The sequence below is a fragment of the Culex pipiens genome, chromosome 3 (assembly GCF_016801865.2).
Source record: "Culex pipiens pallens isolate TS chromosome 3, TS_CPP_V2, whole genome shotgun sequence".
NCBI lineage: Eukaryota > Metazoa > Arthropoda > Insecta > Diptera > Culicidae > Culex > Culex pipiens.
In genome coordinates this window covers 66,031,161-66,042,318 of record NC_068939.1, presented here as the reverse complement: position 1 = coordinate 66,042,318, position 11,158 = coordinate 66,031,161, and the positions used below count along the sequence as shown (strand labels likewise).

Genomic DNA, 11,158 nt, shown 5'->3' with positions numbered 1-11,158 from the left:
AATATAAGGTTAGTACGCAGATCGGAAGGAAAGGGGTCAAGAAACAGCTTTACGAACAACAGAACAAAGGAGAGGGAGCGATTACTTGGGGGTTTTCTTCACCCTTTCTGGCTTGCTTTAGCTGCCGCTGCTGCCCATTCGATTTTTTTCTTGACTGGTTTCTTCTGAAGTTCATATACCGCTAAATCGACGAATACAATTTGTTTTTAATGATGGATTTTTTTTACTGATGTGATTCGTTAAATATTGTTTTAATTTATTTATTTAATTTCTATTTTTTTGATTTTTTTTTTAATTTAGTTATTAGTTTACACTCAAACCCCGATGGTTTGTTTTGATTGTGTGACGTTTGTTTTTATTGTGTGCAAGAGCGCCGTGTAAAAGTGACGGTTTGTCACTTTTTAGTTTGATTTTGACCAACCAACAAAACTAAAAATGTGTCAAACGAAAAAGTGACCAACCACCGGGGGTTGAGTGTATTAGAAACGAGTGCTGAAAATCCGACGACTATGATTAAATTAGCAATTAATCGGTTGGATTTGGCAAACATGTTTGCAAGCTTTGAGATGACAATCGTGTTTGTGGGATGCAACCAACATTTTGCCACGTTTACAATTAGATTTCTCTGCATATACTAAGAAATAAACAAACAAGTAATAAAAGAACGCTCCCAAATTGTGTAAAATGCATTTAAAAAATCAATCAAATCTTGGAAGTGTATTTTTTATTATTTTGTCGCTTCCCTCTACATGACTGTTGCCAGAGTGAGGGCCAGAGTCAAATGACAAAACCTTTAAAAGAATAACGGCTTAATTTTTTCAACAGTTATTTTTTTGTATATTTTTTAAATTCATGTTTTATAAAATTTTTGACTTTTTTTTATTTCTTTAATTTTTTATGTAAATTTTCGAATTTTATTTAACTTGACTTTAATTGTTTATTTCTTTCCATATTTTTTTTGGTTTTTAAATTTTAACGATTTTTTGTTTTTTTTTTATTTTTTAAACTTATTAATCGTCTATATTTTTTAACCCTTTTATTTTTCTAGACTTTTAAAATTTGTTTTAATTTTTCTAGATTTTTTTAAATAATTTATTTATTTTTTTCAAGCTTCTTTGAATTTTTTTCATGTTTTAAAAACATTTTAAAATTAAATTTTGTCAAAGCTATTTGTATATTTTATCAATTTTTCCGTCCATTTGACGCGGTAGTAAACCGGCAGAAAAACGGGTACCAAAGTGAAATCCCGATGAACTGACCCGCTGAGAATTTTGGCTCGAGCCTCGACTCGATTCAGGCTCGATCTGGAGCCAGATCGACTCGAGGCTCGAGCCAAAATTCTTAGTGGGAAGCTTGTTTCGCTCTTCTCTCATTATTTGCTCTTTTGTTCAGGGGAACCGGGAAGAAACGGGAGCAATCGGGAGAATTGGGAGAAATGTAGAGCAACCGAAATAAACTGTCAAAAACAAAATTTCAGAGCAAGGGAGCAACCGTGGCTGACTGGTTACGGTGTTCACTTTGTAAGCGAATGGTTCTGGGTTCGATGCCCATCTGCTCCCAACGAGAAAGTTAAGAACATAGAAATCTGAAATGATAAATATGAACGAAAAATCAAAGTCACTCGAGGCGGGGTTCGATCCTCCGTCATTTGGATTGGTAAGCAAAAAAATGCTAACCACTAGGCCATGACGACTTGGTGAGCGTAGACTAGAATTAGGAATACTGTTACAGAGAGCGAGTTGTGGCGCTATAACCACGGCAAATAGTGTCCAGGGCATTCGTGGAAATACAATGTCCCATCCCAGAGGGTCCCGGAGTACCAAACCTTCTTAGCATGGTGCTCCCAACGAATACTACCAAAATCTCGGAGCGTATGGTGGTGTGTCCCCACGCTTCTTCCTCCCCTGTTGATTCAGAATTGTGTTGTTGTTCGAACACTCAGTGCTCAAACTCAACCCAATTACGAGTCATCTCTGCGAAACGGCTTTACGCAGTAGGCTTGGCCGCTTTAACGTTTGTGATGTTTCAATGCATTCTAATGCAATGGCGCACTACAAATGTTAATAAATGACAAGAAGAGTGCTAGGCGTCATCTAACCTAAGGCACTCTCCAGGATCCCTTCGAAAGATTGGCTGCGCTAGGGTCTGATTAGATTAGATTAGATTAGAAAAACAAAATTTCAGAGCCAACGGGAGCAAAGTAGAGGAAACGGGAGAAACTTGGAGTAATAAGAGCTACTGTCTTGCCCCGAGGTGGAGAACAATAGATTCAAAATTTAGCGCTCGGCGTTTCTCGCGAGTTGCTACCATGACACTTTGAAAAGTTTAACCGACGACGTTTAACTCCATATTGCACGCACACAGTCTCACTTTTAATTTCTCCATTCGGTTTGGTGGTGCGCGGATAATAAGGAATCCAGTTTTCAAACTTTTGGTTTTTGATATTCTGTATTTCTGGAGTATTTTTTTTTTTGAAATAGTCCAATAAACCAAATTTTCTGTTTTTGCCTTATGGGCAGACGTGTATCGGCACTCAATAGCTCTTGACAGTTATTCTAAGGCCATGGCTTGGAAAAGGCACCATATCAATTTCTATTGTGCCTAAAGTATGTTTTTTCAATGCACTATGAGGTTCTGAACGACCGAAACCTTTATCTTCACTTATTCGCTAGTTTTAGAGATGAAGTGCTATTTGAGTGCTAAATAGCACATTTAGCACTTGAAATTTTTGTGATATTCAAATCACTATTAATTTTTTGCTTATGGGACCATCCATAAACCACGTGGACACTTTAGGGGGGGGGGTATGTCGATTGTCCACGATCCATACAAAAAAGTTTTTTTTTGTATGGACAATTGTCCACGAGGGGGGGGGGGGTAACAGATTCCCAAAAAAGTGTCCACGTGGTTTGTGGATGGTCCCTATCCGAATTGCATAGTGAACAACGATTATTAAAAGCATCGAACTAAAGTTTGTTTTGATCACGGTTTTGATGCACAGTCAAGGGGCTGGAAACTCTAATATTTTTTTTAAAATACTGAGTATATTAACGATATTCCAGTATACTTGTTAGTATATTAACCGAAAAGCAATAAACTGTTAGTATATTAAGATACTCTCAGTATATTGGTAAGTATACTGGCGATATGTAAAGGAAATAATAAGTATACTAACATATATTTTGATATACTGGTTGACATAATAATTATAGCTCTAAGAGTTTCCAACCCCTTGTGCACAGTAACAAAGATTCACTCTGCCGGTTTACGAAGGCAATCGTCTCAAAATGTGGTGAAGTGCTATTGAGTGCCGATGCACGTCTGCTTATGAGTGTTTTTTTATACCGCTGACCGGGGGGATGACAACCCTATTCCGACCAAAGCAAACTGACAACAGTCGACATTAGCACGGTTGTCAATTGAGAGCCCACAACAAAAGCACTAGCTGTCAAATGGTAGCCCATAACAAATCATTGTTTGGGTTTTTGATTTTCAAATTTCCCGCAATTCAAACGATAAATACCTGAAAAAACACGTGAATTGTGTTGCTGATGCCAAATTCTATCATATCCTTGGAGATTCTATCCCAATATTGGCTGAAAATTCATATAGAAAAAAGTGATTTTTCTGTTTACCTTTTTTTGCTTTTTTCTTTTGGTCGATCAAACAGTACGCTCGTACACTGTGAATCGGCATTACAAATTTTTCAGTTTGGTTTTACACATTTGCATGGGACTTTTGAGTTTAACCAGGATAACACACTTCGTGTTACCAAAGTAATATGAATAATACTGATTCTGAGTGTTTGTTATCTGAACTTCCAAGATGGCGGCTTCTTCGCTACCCCCTGCCGCTGACTCAAGGCGGTTTCAAAAACACCCAAAAAGCAAAAACTGGAAATTTGGTTTATTGAACCTTTTTAAAAAAGCTCCAGATTTTTGATTTTTTATTTTTTTAATTTTTACCCAAAATTAAGTAAGCTCACTCGAATGTGCACTCTCACCCTCCTACCCCTCCATTTTCGTTTACCTAAAGCGGGCGGGCTTCGACTACCAACCTGACGCCACCGAAAAAACATACAACGCCAACTGTCAACCGCCGCGCACATGTTTTCTCGACCGTGCTCTTCTTCAGCACAGCCCGCAGTGTTTTTCAACCACATCGCAGCACACACTCCCTCCACAGCGCTCCATCACACCGCACACGTGTGAGGAATCGTCGGTCGCTGGTAATCAGAAGAAAAGTGCTTCAAGTCAGGTAAAACGTGGTCCGCGCGCGGAATAACGGATTTAGTGGGTTTGTAAATAAACCCCCTGGTCCGCGGAATCGATTACTACCGCGCCACAGTCAGAGTGGTGGTAGTAGTAGCAGGCGCTGCTGGGAGTAGTAGTTGTGTGTGCGTTTGTGACAGCGGCAGTCTGTTCGGTCTTTTCGCGTGACAAAAATGGCTGCGGCAAGTGAGACCGTCCTGCAGGCGCTGGTTTTCGACTACCTTTCCCGGAAGGACAAAACGTTCGCCGAGGTCTACCAGAAGAAATTCAAATCGGTAAGTGGTGCGCCGGCGGGGGAGGGTGGAGTTTGGGCGGAATTTTGGGTATTTTTGGGGGAAATTTGGGTTTGTCTGGTAGATGGAAAAAATACACGTGTTTTAATTACGACGCATTTTTTTTGTTCTGAAAAGTTGATTTTGTAGCTCAAGTAGTGATTTTAAGTATGTAATTCGATAATACCTGCTGAAATAAGCTAAAACAGCAGGTAAAAACGTGGTGTTTTTCAGAAAACATATTTTCTGAAAATGGCGACAGCGACCGCGTGTTTATTGACAGCCACGCGAAAGACCTTGAAAAATGTGCGTCGAAACAAAAACACAGCAGGCGTGTTTACACGGAAGTAATTCGTTTTCTCTCTCCACAGCCGGTCATCGCCAAGGGTTCTCCCCGGTTGGAGGAAGTGGTCAAGCAGTACCAGGGCTCGGCCCCGAAGAAGATTGCCGTGTCGAAATCTTCCGCCGAATCCGGTTCGGAGGATTCGTCCGACGAGGATGAACCGCCGGCAAAGGTGGCCAAGGTAGTGGCCAACGGCAAGCCAGTGACCAACGGAAAGCCAGCGACCAACGGAAAGGCCCCGGCGGTTAACGGAAACGGTGCCAAGAAGGGTGCTGATACCTCCAGCAGTTCGGACGACAGTTCCGAAGAGGAGGAAGCGCCCAAGAAGGCGGCCGCTGCCCCAGTGAAGGCTACTCCGGTCAAGACCCCAGCAAAGGCTGCGCCTGCCAAGAAGGCTGCCTCGAGCAGCGACGATTCGGATTCCTCGGAAGAAGAGGAAGCCCCCAAGACCCCGGCAAAGGCACCAGTCAAGACCCCCGCCAAGGCCACGCCTGCGGCCAAACCCGCACCGACCAAGGCAGCAGCCAAGAAGCAGGAATCGTCCAGCGATGACAGCTCGTCCGAAGAGGAGGCCCCGAAAACTCCGGCCAAACCGGCCGTCGCCAAAGTCGCTGCTAAGGCCACGCCCGTAGCCAAGAAGGCTGAGTCGAGTAGCGATAGCGATTCCTCGGAAGATGAAGCTCCGGCCAAGGCCCCCGCAAAGACCCCGGTGAAGCAAACTCCGGCGAAGGCGACCCCAGCCAAGCCGGCCGCAGCGAAGAAGGCCGAATCCAGCGACAGCGAATCCGACTCGGACGATTCCGAAGAAGAAGCCCCAGCTGCCAAAAAGCCCGCTGCCCCAGCTAAGGCCACCCCGGCCAAGACCCCCGCAAAGGCTGTGCCGGCCAAGAAGACAGAGTCCAGCAGCGACAGCGATTCCTCGGAAGAAGAGGAAGCCGCCCCCGCTAAGGCACCGGTCAAGACCCCGGCCAAGGCCACGCCGAAGGCTGCCCCCAAGAAGGCCGCCTCGTCCTCCGAGGACAGCTCCGACGACGACGAAGAGGAGTCCAAGCAAGCCGCCGTGAAGAAGCCCGTGCCGCCGGCCAAGAAGGCGGCCGAGTCGAGCGACGATTCCAGCTCCGACGAGGACGAAGCTCCGGCTGTCAAACCGCTGGTGAAAAAGCCAGCTGCTGCCGCGGCCAAGAAGAAGGACGAATCCAGCGAGGACTCGAGCTCGGAAGAAGAAGACGAAGCTCCGGCGAAGAAGCCGGCTGCTGCTGCGGCCAAGCCCGGACAGAAGCGCAAGGCCGAGGAGGAGAAGGAAGAAGAGGACGACGATGAGGAGGAGGAGGAAGAGGAGGAGTCCAAGCCGCCGGCCAAGAAGGCCGCCTACAGCAACTTCGTCAAGGCGGGCGAAGGCAACAACAACAAGAACAACGGCAAGGTAGGTGGATTTATGGTTGAATTTGGGTTTTGGAAGTCTTCAACAATTAGTTGTGGGAGTCTCTTTTGAAAAATCATGATTTAAACTGTCGACTTAACGTCGACGCGCCACCCAAGCTACGATGCCACGAAGTGGCCTTAGTTTTCAAACTTCTAAAGGTTATCTCGACACCTTTCAAACCAACCGGAGTCGTTCAGGAGTGCTTTGCGGACCCCAACTCATTCTCCTAGCACTTAACAACTCTCCCAGAGCAAGCCACGAGGGTCACCGTGCTTTCGACATGCCCTCTAGCTCCTCGCGGAGCTACATGGGCGTGTTGATTGCGGAGATCTTCGTACACAAAAGTTTCCAAGTGATAAAAGTGACAAAGCTGATGCGAATTTCCTAGCTCTCTAACCTTTGCGTTTTGCATCTCAAGCGTGCATCGAATTGGGAAAGAAATAGAGAAATACGCAAGCACTTTGCTAGATTATTCTCTTTTTTTTGTAGAGGGTCACACCTGTGTGGGGGGATTGTCGATTGTCTTAGCGTTAAGAGTAGCGTTGAGAGTTTCGCTTGTGCTAACCTATTTCTCCGTTTCTTTCCCGCTTTCGCGCACAGATGCAAAACGGCAAGGGTGGCGAGCGCAAATCGTTCGGCGGATTCAACAACAAGGATGTCGGCCCCGCCTGGGAGTGCGAAAAGTGCAACACGTTCAACGACGCCAGCATGCGCAGCTGCAAGGAGTGCAAGGCGTGGAACACCAACGCGGACGACTCGAACGACTGGGAGTGCTCGTGCGGCTTCAAGAACTTCCCGAACCGTCGCCAGTGCTTCAAGTGCAAATCGCCGAATCCGGCCGGAGGCGGCGGTGGCGGTGGAAACTTTGCGGGCGGTCGCAAGAGCTTCGGCGGCGGAGCCAACAACGGCAACGATGACCAGTGGGAGTGTGCGTGCGGGTTCAAGAACTTCCCCAGCAGAAATCAGTGCTTCAAGTGCAAGGCCGCGAATCCCAGCGGAGGCGGGGGTGGTGGTGGCGGTGCCCGCAAGAGCTTCGGAGACCAGAACGGTGGCGGCCGTCAGTTCCCCCCGGACTGGGACTGCCCCAGCTGTGGAGTGTCCAACTTTGCCAAGCGTGGCACCTGCTTCAAGTGTTCGACGGCCAATCCGGACGGAACCATGGGCGATAACTGGGAGTGCGCCGACTGCAAGTTCTCCAACTTCCCGAACAGACGGTCTTGCTTCAAGTGCCAGAAGCCGAACCCGAACGGAGGAGGTGGTGGCGGCGGCGGTGGTGGATTCCAGCGTGGAGGAGGCGGTGGCAAGTTTGGCGGCGGAAGTGGAGGCAAATTTGGCGGTGGAAGCGGTGGCAAGTTTGGACAGAAGGGAGGATTCGGAGGAGGACGCGGCGGCGGTGACGGCGGTGAATCCAAGGCGAATAAGAAGATCACCTTCGATGAGTAGGGTGCGGACGCGTGGTTTCGTGTAGGGTTTACTTTCGTTTAAGTAATAAAGAACGCATTTAGCTCGTTGCACCTCGACGTCGTCGTTTAACTTGGTCATTTTCTCTGTGGCGCTGGAGCAGCATTGGAAGAGGAGAAGCTCACCGTTAGTCGATACGTTTTAATCCATTTATTCACAGTGATGATGTGGTCGATTCACTCTAAATGTACAAGTTACATTGTATAAGATTGTGTTTACAATAAAGCAAATATATATCGTACACTTAACAACACAAAAATAGCGAAACTTTTTTCTCTGTTGAAGAACAGTCCATTTCGTTGAAAGATATGATAAAATTCTATCAAATATGCATCTAGATTATAAAATTTTACTGAACAAATTTTATCAGTTTCTCCAAATCTTCTTTTTAAGTTGCAGAACATTTGGGGTGCTTTTCCAGGGCCATATTTACAAAACTCGAAATTTACCAATTAAAAAGCTTTTCCCGAACACAGACGTAAAATTCAAGTAGGTACCTGTAACTTTTTGTTTTGGAATTTCCTAAGATCCGGGCTGCGATAGTCACCAGACGTAATACGAATAGTTCAAATCGCGAAAAGATTGTTCATCGCAGGTTTTTCTGCTTTTGTAACTTTGCTCGATGTTGCGTTCCACGCAGAACCTTCAACTCTCCACTCTGGATTTTTTTTGTGAATTTGCTTCGTATACCACGTCGACGACCCCTTGCACCGATCGTTGCGACTGGCGGAACGTCGCGGCGCCGAATGTTACAAGTTGCATGGTCGAGTCTATTGTTTCCTTTTTCGGCAGCCACCCGATGATTGTTTGCGATGAGATTCTGCCAGTTTATGCCTGTTGAGATTAGGTTAAACATAAGTTAATATATGAAATCTAGGGAAAATTTGCTGTATCTTACCTTTGATAGCGCCTCGAAAAAAGTTGTGTCGATGAAGTAAATATGTACTCTAGGTACTTGAAGTTCACGTCGGTGTTTGGGAAACGCTCTTTTTTTCTTCGCATTTTTCTCGATAACTTTTAGCCAACAGTAGGTCTTAACTGTATTTAGACATTACTGCCCACCATTGAAAAAACGGCTAATATCCACATTTGGCAAAAACGAGTTATTACCACCAGGTGGTAGAGGATGTTCCAACGCATCTTCTAAAACTTGAATTTCACTAAAATAGTGTTTAGATTTGGCTGCCGATGCGAAAAACCAAACGGCTAATATCCCATTCCCCTTTGAAATTGCTTTGGCGAAGATTTGGTGACAAACACAAAAACGCGTTTTTCTCGGATGACTTGATTTGGCATAATAGCCGAATTTTCAATTATGGGCAGATTACAGTTTGGTAGTTTCAAAACATTTAAGATCGAAAAATTCTCAAAAATATTCCCCTCGCGTTTTCAGTTCTCCACTCCGCCCAATAAGAATCAGTCTCGGTTCGGCAACCAACAGCAAAGTGGTGGCGGAAGCGCCAACAAAAAGTTCCTCAACAGCGACGAGAAGCGCGGCGTCGAACGGTTCCGCCGCATCAAGGAGGAGAACGTCACCATCGATGACCGCCTGCGGGACAATTCGTACGACGCGAAGGTAAGTGTGCTACTTGGTGCGGTCGTTCGGTTGTTGATCCTCTGTGCGTTGTGGGGCGGGTGGTGGGATAAGGGAAGTTGGAGAGAGGAGAGGACATTTTTGGCGCGAAGGGGGGAGGACTTGATCAAGTAGCACACTTGCCCGGGGGGTTTTGGGGTGGCAGAGCTTCCGCTTCGATCGAGTTGAGTCCCTCCGCGACTTAAAATGTTCTCTCTTTCTTTCTCTGTTGGCACATTTCAGAAGCAGTTTATTAGCTTTGCGAGGGACGTAGACTATCAAGAAGATGAGGGTAAGGTGGATCTTGTGGCCGGTGCCTGGCGGTGCTTGGTGTGTAAAGCGACCAATCCGGACAAAAGGAATTGCTATGAGTGTGGGACGTTTAAGGTGCTTGCCACTTCTAAATCCAAGCTGAAGAATAGCTGGGCCTGTTCGGAGTGTGACACCATAAATTTTTGGGATAAGGCCACTTGCTCAGAATGTTCACTGGAAAATCCCAACAAAGATGCCGCCAATACGATACTGCACCCAGGTCGTCGCCCCGGAGATTGGAGCTGTTCGGACTGCCAGGTGTACAATTACTCCAAGCGCGAGAGTTGCTTCAAATGTGGCAAAGAGAACCCCAAAGAGGACGGCTGTTGGACTTGCGAGGGCTGCAACAACCTAAACTACGGACATTATGTTCGTTGTAGAAGGTGTAGAAAACGAAGAACCAACTGGAGCTGCACCGGATGTGGACACACCAACGGGGTCCGTAGAGCGATATGTGCCAACTGTACCAAACAGGCACCGTTTGCGGCACAGTCGCGGGCAGGCGATTGGGAATGTCCAAAATGCTCGCGAAACAACTTTGGCAAAAACCTCAAGTGTTTCCAGTGCTATCAACCTAAGCCACTTGAAAGCTAAATCTACGCACAGAGGATCAACAACAATCTGTTCAACCTGCATGCAATCCGAAAAAAAAAAAATCCTAATCATAACTCTAATCGCAGATCAACGCCCGGGGCTCGTTTGGTGAGAAGGCGAATGAAATCCTGAAGCACACCCGGGGCAAGTCGTTCCGTCACGAGAAGACCAAGAAGAAGCGCAGCGGTTATCGCGGCGGTTTGATCGACATGTCGGTGAACTCGATAAAGTTTGACGATTGAAGCGACCATCTAGCGTTAGGGCGTGCTAGTGCGGGAGGTGACCTTTCTCTGTAATCCGTAGGGAGATAGTTTAAGATGTTCTTTTTCCACCGTAGCAAGATAACAAAAAAACGATTTATTTAGTGTGAATGAGATCAGTTGAGTCAGTATCGTAAATCATCACCGATTTTGTGAACCGTTCGTGATTTTTATTTCTCGCGTATGAGGAATATCTAAGGATAAACAATGCTTTTAAAAATACACAAATAATTTGTATCAAATACTTTATCTGTTTTACTTTCTTTCTTATCACAGCCTCTTACCCCTCTAACGCTCGTATTTTTTCCCGTGTTCAGGAGGTCATTTCGAGCTACTTTTGATCTACGAAAAACTTTACTTCTCTTGTGTTATTTTGTCTTGTTCTATTTTCAATATTCTATTTGGCACTTACTTTGTAATGTTATGTTTGTTTCTGAAAGTATTGAGCATTTTGAACACCTTCAGTCATCTATCATTTCTTTATTCCTTTAATTTTTTGATATTTTTCCAATCATTTTAGAACTTTTTCTTGATTTTTTTTTACATTTTCTGCTAATAATACGTAGAGGTATAGGACATAACAAAAACTATTGCATACTTATTTCCACTAAAATAAAGGAAGGATTAAGAAGACCGAGATCACGCAGAT

At 45.3% G+C, this 11,158-nt stretch overlaps 1 protein-coding gene across 3 annotated transcripts; it reads left to right on the top strand.

Annotated features, from left to right (window-relative positions):
• The first annotated feature begins 4,124 nt into the window (after positions 1-4,124).
• On the top strand, positions 4,125-10,753 carry LOC120424480 (nucleolar protein dao-5). 3 transcript variants are annotated; one of them, XM_039588620.2, is made up of 4 exons: positions 4,125-4,546; positions 4,915-6,309; positions 9,164-9,346; positions 10,336-10,753. In XM_039588620.2, exons 1-4 carry the CDS (start codon positions 4,445-4,447, stop codon positions 10,489-10,491), a joined length of 1,836 nt encoding a protein of 611 aa, XP_039444554.1. In that variant the 5' UTR covers positions 4,125-4,444; the 3' UTR covers positions 10,492-10,753. The 3 variants fall into 3 exon arrangements, with proteins under 3 accessions (XP_039444554.1, XP_039444553.1, XP_039444552.1); XM_039588619.1 differs by lacking the exons at positions 9,164-9,346; positions 10,336-10,753 and adding an exon at positions 9,587-10,283; XM_039588618.1 differs by lacking the exons at positions 9,164-9,346; positions 10,336-10,753 and adding an exon at positions 6,910-8,029.
• Positions 10,754-11,158: the final 405 nt, after the last annotated feature.